A 10,000-nucleotide genomic window follows, 5' to 3' on the forward strand; every position below is an offset into this window, starting at 1 on the left:
TTTTTTTTTTTTTTTTGGTTTTTCGAGACAGGGTTTCTCTGTGGCTTTGGAGCCTGTCCTGGATCTAGCTCTGTAGACCAGGCTGGTCTCGAACTTGTTCTGTAGACCAGACTGTTCTCAAACTCACAGAGATCCCTCTGTCTTCTAAGTGCTGGGATTTGAAGGGGGATGGTCGCCACCATGCCCAGCTCTTTCTTTTTTTAGTGTTGGTCCTGATAACACAGAGTAAATTTTTTTTTTTTGAATACAGTATTCCGTTGACAGATGTTAAACCTCTTTAAAACAGGGCCTTCCCAGTGCTTCTCATGTAAGTAATACCATGGCTACACAGGTCTTGCCTGCTCCATCGGCAGCTCCAGGAAGCACAGGACCAGTTCAGGGACCAAGTTCTGGTAATGCTTCGTCATCAAGTCACGTCCAGGCCTCTAATGCTGCTGTAAAATTGGCAGAAAGCAAAGTAAGTGTTCCAGTGGAGGCCAGCGCAGATAGCTCCAAGACAGACAAGGCAAGTTCAAGGTTGAGAGCAACCTACACAATTCTGTATATAATAAAGATGACCAAATGAGAGCTTTGGTTTTTATGAGAGATGGAGGGGATTTATTATTGGAAGTTTCAGATTCTAATATCTGAAGGATTGATGCTTGATATGTTACTGGTAATATTCCATAATCATTTTTAGAGATGTTAGATATATGTTAATAAATGTATTATGTCATATTTGAACAATTATTCACAATGTCACAGTATCCTGTTTGCAGTTTTATAAATTTCTAGAAAGTCTTGAGATTAAGAGTGGCAGGTAATAATCACACATTTTCTTCTCATCAGAAATTGCAAATTCAAGAGAAAGCAGCACAGGAGGTAAAATTGGCTATTAAGCCTTTTTACCAAAATAAAGACATCACCAAGGAAGAGTACAAAGAGATCGTACGGAAAGCAGTGGACAAAGTAAGTGTAGATGCAGCATGGACTATCTTAACCACCTCTGCTGTAATAACGCTCAAGTGTGGTTAATAGATACTAGATCCTGCTCTCATCTGTCTCTTGACCTTTGAATGTTTGTGTGCGCCATGCACATGGAAGCAGGATGTTCTCTTTTGGGTTTTCATACTACTATCCACTTGGCATTGAGCATGAAAAACATTTCCCCCCTTTCTTTTAGGTTTGTCATAGTAAGAGTGGAGAAGTCAATTCTACTAAAGTGGCAAATCTGGTTAAAGCCTATGTAGACAAGTACAAATATTCACGGAAGGGGAGCCAGAAGAAAGCTCTGGAAGAACCCGTGTCTACTGAAAAAAACATAGGCTGACATGGGGAGCGCTGTAAAGGACACTGTCAAGATATCTGCAAAGTGCAATTCAACGTGTACCAACTGTGATCAGAATCTGGTTTTGATAAAATTATTTTTTTTATTGTAGGATATAATGTTTTGTTTTAAATATAGCTGTGCACTGCAACGTCTATATCTAACCCCACCCCAATAAAATAAATTCAAGGGAAAATTAAGGGTGTAATGGAATGTGCGTTTTTATCAGGAATGTGTTCTAATGTGGGTACTGAAAGATGTACAACTTCTTAAGTGGCGTGCATACAGCAGAAACGTGTAGACATGTCTAGACATCTGTGTATAATACATTTATTCTGTCAGGCTGAAAGTAACATGATCTTCATGACTCCCCCACCTGACTGTAGAGATTGAAACAATGTATTGCAACTAATATTTCTGATATTAATAGAATAAACCAATTACAGGTCCCTAATGTATTTTTGAAGCACATGTCTGAGTAAATGCTTAGGTAAAAAGCAGACCATCATGAGACTTAGCTTCAAGCCTGCAGGTGCTCCTCTCCTGCTGGCACCAGCTCAAGGTCACACTGTGTGTATTGCTATTGTGCTCTTCTCTCCCACCCAGAAAAAACAATAGCAGTTTGATTTGCTGGATTACAGCTTTGCCAGATCAAAGCTTTGTTGAATTTAGAAGACCAATATGGGAGAAAGCTAGCTTTAAAAACTTTGTTCTTTCATTTTATCTTCTGTCTATCAGTGATGGTGAATTATTTGTGCCAATTGGAGAATTGCTCAGAGATAGCGACCTTCCTTTTTTGGGACTAAGAATACTTGCCCTGCTTCTCTGGCTTCAGGCTATTGGTCAACTGTCCAATCACAGTGCAGTTCTTCTCACACTTCAGAAGTTTCCTAGTGCTTACAGTGTATGAAGTGTTAACCTGGTAATTGATAGCCATGCTGCAGATCTAGTGCTTACAGTGTATGAAGTGTTAACCTGGTAATTGATAGCCATGCTGCAGATCTAGGTGTTATTGTGTCTGACAGAAGGAGAGAAAAATAAAATAATGATGTTTTTGCTTAGGATTTCGGGGACAAGAGGTTTTTGGGTTTTTTATTTTTTTAAAGCATTGGGATATGTTAATGTTTATGAAAGGTAAGTTCAGAGTGCTTTGGCACTGTTTTCATTGCCATCTAGAAAGAAAAATTCTATGATAAACTTTGATTCCACTTAAAATTTTGAGGACATTTTTTTATCTGAAAAGATGTCCCATAGCATGGTGATATATCAAGGTGAACACACGCTCAGTGAGGCCTACCACTCCCTACTCATGGACTCATGGGGGCAGTGTTTTGTGAGTGCAGGTAATTGACTCTCAGCTCCGCAGAGTGCCTCCTGTCTAGTTTTGGTAGGCAGAACCATTCTGAGATTTCAACCCCAGAGTGATCGTATAATAAGTTTTGTTAGGTTATGATTACAGTCCTATACATATTTCCAAAAAGCTTTGATCTTCATTTTTATATTTCTGGGCATTTATGATGCAGTATTTTACAGACATTTTTAATTAATTTGTGTTTAGATTTTGATGGCAGAAGAAGTTTGGAGATAGTTTCATATACCAGTGGCACACTGTACTCATTTCAGTTCAGAATCCCATAAACAGGTGTGGAACTCTGATGCTGTTTCCTTGCTGACTAGTGGTGTGCCATGCGCTTCCCTGCATGGTTTTCACTGACTCCTAGGAAGTAGAGAACACTATAAAATCTGCTTATACAATTTAGGTCTTGCAAACAAGTTTTAAAGCTTAGAAGAAAAGGTAGGTGATGTGGTGAAGTGTTAAGGTCTTACGTCTTTGGGAGAACTCCACTGTTCTTGAAATTAACAGGTGTGTGTTCCATATCTGGTAGGGCACTGGTTAGAGCGCTTTAAAGTAGTGAATGTTTACTATTCTAATATATTCTAATACTAGAATATATTCTAACTGGATTAAAATACAAACTTTTAAAGAATGAGTTAGAAAATGCATGCTTTGAGTTAAGAAATAACATTGCTTTTCCATTCTTGGTTTTTCTTTCTTTTTTCTTAAATTCACATTAGTTTTGCATGTGTATGATGAACTTAACACAGTTAAGTTGCAGGTTCCTCTTGATCATGACTCAGTATTGACTTGACTTTTGGAACCGTGGGCCCTTTAACTTGCTAGTCACATTGATCCATGTTTCAAGTTGTAGAAATGCCCAATAGTAGTTACTCATTATTTTAACATTCCAAAAGTTTTGTATCTGTTTGTTGCTGTTCTGGTAAGGACCACCACATCTTCTCCATTATCTGCCTTTATATGGCCATGATGTGTACTGCTGACTGTTCCATCCAAAGAAATGTGGCCTCAGAAGCATAGTGGCTGCCTAAGTCTTGAGACATTGCAGTGTGAGTTGCAGTGCTGTCTGTTGAAACAACACTCTAAACCAGATTGTGGTCTGTAATATATCCTAATAAATTCTTTTGCTAAACAAAGTAGTGTCAAAATTTTATTAAGTTTTCTGGGAAATGATGACTTTTATATCATTTAAACCATTTCCAAATGTGTTGAATTATTTCTTGAATTTTTACCAAAGTAATGAGTATCATGATTACATTAATAGCCAGGCAATAAAGTCAGAGTTAGCTATAAGCATATATTTTAATAGTAGTTTTCCTAAATATAATCACTTTAGGAAATTTAAAACCTTTAGTAATTTCTAAAGATAGACTGGAAACAAAAGGAAAAATCATCTGTAATTCTACCAAAGTTAACCTCTTTCAAGGCTGGCTACAATGCACATTGCTATGTTATAATCCGTTCTTTTCAATTCATGTATGAGAATATTCCATTTTAATAAAAATTAATTTGACAGCATGACTTTTGGTGACTGCATAGTATTCTATGACACAAATGTACTCGTAAAACAGTCCCTTACTGTGGGATATTTGTTTGTTTGATGTTTTGTTTTTGGAGACAGGATCTCACCATGTAGTCCTGGTTAGGCTTAAACAGATTGGCCTCACACTCAAAGGTCCTGCTTCTGTCTCCTGAGTGCTGGGATTAAAGGCCACTATGCCCAACTTAAGTTGTTTTTACAAATGTAGATAAAGTAAATTAGTGGAGTGTAAAGTTTAACTAAGTTAAAGATGTTTTACCCAGGTGTAATTTATATTCCAGGATTTGGGAGGTAGAGGAAGGATGATCAGGAACTAGAGATCATCAGCTGAGTTTGAGGCTAGCCTGACTCAGAGAGCACTCTCAAAAACAAGACACAGAACAGCCTAAAGATGTTAATAGGGAAATGTTTTTATAGATAAATTTTTATACCTAAATCTTTGTTGTTATTTATGAGTAATTTGTTGAAGAATTGGTTATTCAGTCATTTTTGCTAAACATTCAAAAATTACATAATTTTTGAAAATTGAGTCATTACTAGTTTGTAAAACTTGTTCACTTTAAGTCTGTAGAGAGCCACCAGAAAATGTTTTTTTTTTTTCCATTGTCAGACTAGTTTTGTAAGACAAAGTGCATTTCCTGTCCCTTCCCTGGTGTAAGCACTGCTCTGAATTGCTGTGTCTGCCTCCTCACGTATCAGTCTGTCTCCACTGCATTCTGTTAAAGCAGGGTTACGTCCTAGGCAGTGTTGTTTTTTTTTCTGGCTGTCTAGAGAGCACCCTTTGTGACCGACCACTATACCTTCTATTTCTGTGTACTCAGGTGCGTTGAATTTCAGGATATTCATATTTTAAAACTGGATACTTCATTCTCTGAGAGGAGTTTAAGTCATTAAACCTATCGTGTCTGTGTTAACATCTTTCTGCACATCATGCCATGCCTGGTGCTCATAGAGACCAGAAGAGGTCATCAGATCCCTGGAACTGGAGTCATAAGTGGTTGTGAGCTGCCTGGTGGGTGCTCTGCAGGCAGCCAGCGCTGACTGCCGCTGTCTCCCCTGCCCTGTTCATCAGTGCATACTCACCTCCCGGAGCTCAGAATTTCTTTGCTGCTTCACATGTTGCAAAAATTTGATCTTGGCACATTTGTGTACCCCATTTAATAAATAAAGCCAATTCTAGTATTTTATATGAAAATTGAGGTGTATAAAGAAGAGCCATTATCTAATTTCATGGTTACTTAGTGCTAGATTCAGATGTCAGATTTGTAGACATTGAAGTCTGTGCTTGACTGAGTATAAATACCGGGTTAGGAACAGGAGGAGTAGCCGATGTGACACCAAGTGAAGGTGTGGAGGACACAGTTCTGCACAGGTGGTGAGTGAGGGAGTGTGCCTGTCATGTCTAACTGCGCCCCTTCATCTTAGTCCAGAGCTTTGAACGTGTTACAGGCAAGTTCTTTACCAACAACTCAACATCCAGGCATGTTTATTTTTAAAAAAACTTTAATAATACTTTTGCATATGTGAAACATTTGATCTTAAAGACATTGGTTTGTTTTTTAAAAAGCTGTACCATTTCCATAAGAAGTTTATAGGAGGTACTGATAGATGGCTCCAGCAGTTAAGATATGTGCTCTTCATTGCTCTTCATAGGACCCACACCATCAGCTCATAGCTGCCTGGAACTCACGCTGCAGGGGACCAACACCTCTGGTCTCAGAGAGTCCCTGCACTCGTGTGCAGAGACCCACTCACTGAAACACATAATTGAAAACAAATATCTGTTTTAAAGAAATTTTTTTAAATGAGTCAAAACTAAGAAGCTGCCTCCCTGAAATCAACAGAGCAACTAAGTTGACTCCACGTGGATCCTGTTGTTAGCCCTGTCTTGTACTATTAAGAACTCTGTTACTGAACAGGCAGCAGGAAAAGCTACATTTTAGCAAAAGAATGAGAAAGGCAGAAATACAAAAGCTTCTTTGTTGCTGAAGTGTACTTTGCCCCTCTTCCTCCAGATGCCCAGAGCTACCTCCTTCTGCTTGGTCCAAGGCAGGATTGTTTTGTTTCTGTCTGCTTGACCAGTTTCCATGGCTACTGTGGAAATCCCTCTACATAAGGGTCAGTTGGCCACAGGCACTACAGGCCTTGACAATTTGTGTAGTAGCCTCTTGGTTTAGGTGTCTGAAATGTTTGAATTCTATCAAGTCTTTTGCAACAAACCATGCTCCTTTAATTTCCAGAATCATTACATACATGGTGTTTATATGTGTTGTCTTTTGATGGTGCAGTTCATCTTAGGCACTGGAATAGTGATCTAGTAGTGCAGCTGTTTGGTGTGTTTATTAAACCGTGAAGGGAAGTGGGTACATAGTATATATACCTGGTGTGTGTGTGTGGTGCTCCAAGGATCTTGTGGGAAAGTGATGGCACTTTAGTTAACCAGTAGACAGTGAAACTGTGAGAATGAGTGAGCTGGAATAGTAGATGGAAAGTGTTTCTAGCCAAAATTAGCGTCAGAGTCCCAAGCCTAGAGTGGCTGTCAGATTTGTGGAGGTTTAAAGCTAAGCTGTAGCTTCAAATTGATTTTCCTTTTGCTAGTACACACAGTCAGTAGGCTAGAGGTTTAGCTCAATGGTAGGGTGTACCCAGTATTCATGAAGGCATCCTGGGTTTGAGTCCCACCACTGAGGGTGGGTGGTAAAACCACCACAAGTAATTGTCTCTCAGTAGCTCAATAGAAGTGGTTAAGTCAAAAGTGTTCAACTTTACAAGGCAATACTAAAATTGATTCTGGCAATAGCATCATAATTATGGTGGGGGGTGCAAGCCTGTACAACACCCTGAAATGCAATTGGAAAATACAAGCCTTACAGAGGTTATAGATTGGGGCTGGAGAGATGACTCAGGTTAAGAGCATTGCCTGCTCTTCCAAAGGTCCTGAGTTCAATTCCCAGCAGCCACATGGTGGCTCACAACCATCTGTAATGGGGTCTGGTGCCCTCTTCTGGCCTGCAGGCATACACGTAGAATATTGTATACATAATAAATAAATAAATATTAAAAAAAACAGGTTATAGATTTTTCCCCCCTATGACCAAAACATCCTCATCCACATGTTATCCTTTTCTAGTAGTGTAAAGTTGGGGGTTAGGATTAATATAAACTATGGATTATTTGTATTAAGCTATTTGGGGACTATTTTAAATGTGTGCAGAAATTGGTGCTTTTGTAACAGCAAATGGAGAAAGGGTACAACCAATATACAATACTCAAAAGAGACTGGACTGTGGGGGCTGGAAAGATGGCTCAGTGGTTAAGAGCATTGCCTGCTCTTCCAAAGGCCCTGAGTTCAATTCCCAGCAACCCCATGGTGGCTCACAACCATCTTGAATGAGGTCTGGTGCCCTCTTCTGGCCTGCAGGCATACACACAGACAGAATATTGTATACATAATAAATAAATAAAAATATTTTTTAAAAAAGAGACTGGACTGTGGACAGTCTTCCTGCCTTAGTCTCACATCTTGGATTACAGGTGTAAGCCACAGGAAAAGATTCACCATTATAAATCATAAATAGAAGTTCCTTCTGGGCTACCAACAGATGGAACTCTGTATCTTTTCCTTGGCTTCTACATTACCAATAGTGGGAATAAAAAGTATGATCAAAATATAATGCCTCCCTCCCAAAGTACAAACTATGGCTTGGAGAGGCAGGGCAGAAAGGACTAGAGGCATTCAGAAGAGCTGCCGTGCTTTCCCCTTGGCCTTCAGCTCCTCTCCTTGAGTGCCTGGGACTTGGTGGACTTGGCGGCTGATGGTTTTGACTCTCCATAGGTTTGTGGCTGAGAAACCTGTTTGTTAGTGGTCAAGTAGTGGTCCCAAGTCATAAGCAGGTGGAAGTTATTCTCAGTCCTTTAAGTATTAGGGAAGACCATCTGTAAATGAAGGCAAGTGGGGAGTCTTGGTTTTAAAACTTAAGAACGTAAGGTGTCACTTCCCAGCACGAATTGTCTCTGTGAGTTCCTGCCTGTTGTGCAGAGTTGTGTCAGGGTTGGGAAACCCCAGCCTGTGTAATCACTGCTGGCTTTCTCAGCCCTCGCACCAACATGAAAGTATAACTTGTCCCATGGTTTGTAATCTAGGTACACACACATTTAACCTTCAAGTTCTAATCTTGTTAATTATCTGGGTTTAGACACCCCTTCCCCCTGCTAAGCACTGAAAGATGATGGGAAACTTTTTGCAGAGTATTTGAACAGCTGGTGCAAGTGAAGCGCTGTAGAACCCAGTTAGGTGTGTACGCCCACTGGAATCTTTGTAGAAAGGAGTCTTACCTTGTAAGATTATTGCATTGTTGCTTTTTAAATCATACGCAGAACCTTTTCTTTAGACATAACTACGGGTCCCAGGTGGACCTGGAGCTTGATGTGTTGCAGGGAGTGACCTTGAATATGATTGTCCCGCCCTCACCTTTGTGCACTGCTGAGATCTAGTGGCCACAGCACACACATCCTCCGTAGCTCTCACAGTTATGGGCACAGCAGCAGTGCATGTCATGGAGTGCTTACAGCCTCTGTGCTGAGTTTACTTGTAGTCTCCTAAGATCCCTGAGGAGGTTCCACTTCTAGTGTCATAGGTGTGAAAATCTGCAGCGAGCGGACCGAGTACTTGGCTCCTGCCCTACTGCTCTGCTGCTGTAGTCATTTAGTCCTGGGACACCATTGCCCGCCCGCCTGCCCTCTTCTTTTTTGAGACGGATATATATGTAGTCTTGGTTGTCCCAGAACTCACTCTGTAGACCAAGTTAGCCTCAAACTCAAAGAGCTGCCTGCCTTAGCCTCTGGACTGCTGGGATTAAAAGCGTGTGCCACCACACCTTACTGACTCCAATGCCATTACAGACTTTTAACTATGAAAAGGGTCTGCTCAGGAAGAGGACGACTGCTCTGCAACATCCTACAGGCCAACTTGGATTCTGATTTGTAAATTATCATGAACGACTGCATGGCAGTAATTTTTGAGATAGTAACTACACTTCCATCCCAAGTACTACCCAGCAAAAACATGCTCAAGGGCACTAGGAGAAAGTTCGCACCGTCATTTGTAATAGGCAATAGGCAAACCCCTTCAGCAGTAGTGCTGAGTTAGACTACCGTCTTTAAACTAAAAAACTAACCCAGAGACGAGTAATAAGCTGTCGAGTGACTGCTTCAGGGCAGTTCTTTCTGATGTGTAAGTGGTGCTCAGGAGAAGGTGGGATCTGAAGCCGTGGGGACTATCATTGTATGTGAACACTATTTGGATCAGGGTTTGCTGCAACATAGTAACACACTGCATTTTGTTTTTTTTAATGTATGTCTTAGTTCACTTAAAATATTGATTTGTAGCTGTAGACCCGTAGTTATTTCATTGTGTGTGTATCAGTCCTGGGCATTTAATTCAGATCTTTGTGTTTGTGTTTCATTTCAGAATGAACCATCCCACTCTCTTAGTGTGGTTGTATTATCAAAGAAAATGAGTTCACTTACCTACATACACAATACAGCCCCTCAGTTTTTTGTTTTTAAGCAATGCAGGTAAGTTAACAGGAATCTTTGCTAGAGAAAGTTTACTGCCTGTAATGATACCAGCCAGTAATGTTGTCCCTTCTGTTTGTGGCCTTCAAGAGTTGCACAGCGCGAGAGTGATAAAAACTAGCATCAGCTGGATATAAATGCCTTCTCTTTCTTCTCCTGAATTGTAAGATTGAACCAACAGCAGTGCGAGGTGCCCTCTGTGGCTGATCTTGACGTCCCA

The 10,000-nt window shown here is 40.3% G+C and overlaps 1 protein-coding gene across 4 annotated transcripts in view; it reads left to right on the plus strand.

Annotated features, from left to right (window-relative positions):
• The window catches only part of Scaf11 (SR-related CTD associated factor 11), a 45,051-nt gene extending 40,851 nt beyond the window's left edge, over positions 1 to 4,200 (plus strand). For 2 of the 4 annotated variants that reach the window (XM_005354002.3, XM_026782474.1), the window contains 3 exons: positions 287 to 505; positions 829 to 948; positions 1,163 to 4,200. In XM_005354002.3, coding sequence (XP_005354059.1) covers positions 287 to 505; positions 829 to 948; positions 1,163 to 1,309 — 486 coding nt within the window. In that variant the 3' untranslated portion in view covers positions 1,310 to 4,200. The remainder of the gene's footprint in view (positions 1 to 286; positions 506 to 828; positions 949 to 1,162) is intronic. The other 2 variants (XM_005354003.3, XM_013348688.2) reach the window with 2 other exon arrangements.
• Positions 4,201 to 10,000: the final 5,800 nt, after the last annotated feature.

The sequence above is a fragment of the Microtus ochrogaster genome, chromosome 15 (assembly GCF_000317375.1).
Source record: "Microtus ochrogaster isolate Prairie Vole_2 chromosome 15, MicOch1.0, whole genome shotgun sequence".
NCBI classification, from domain to species: Eukaryota; Metazoa; Chordata; class Mammalia; order Rodentia; family Cricetidae; genus Microtus; species Microtus ochrogaster.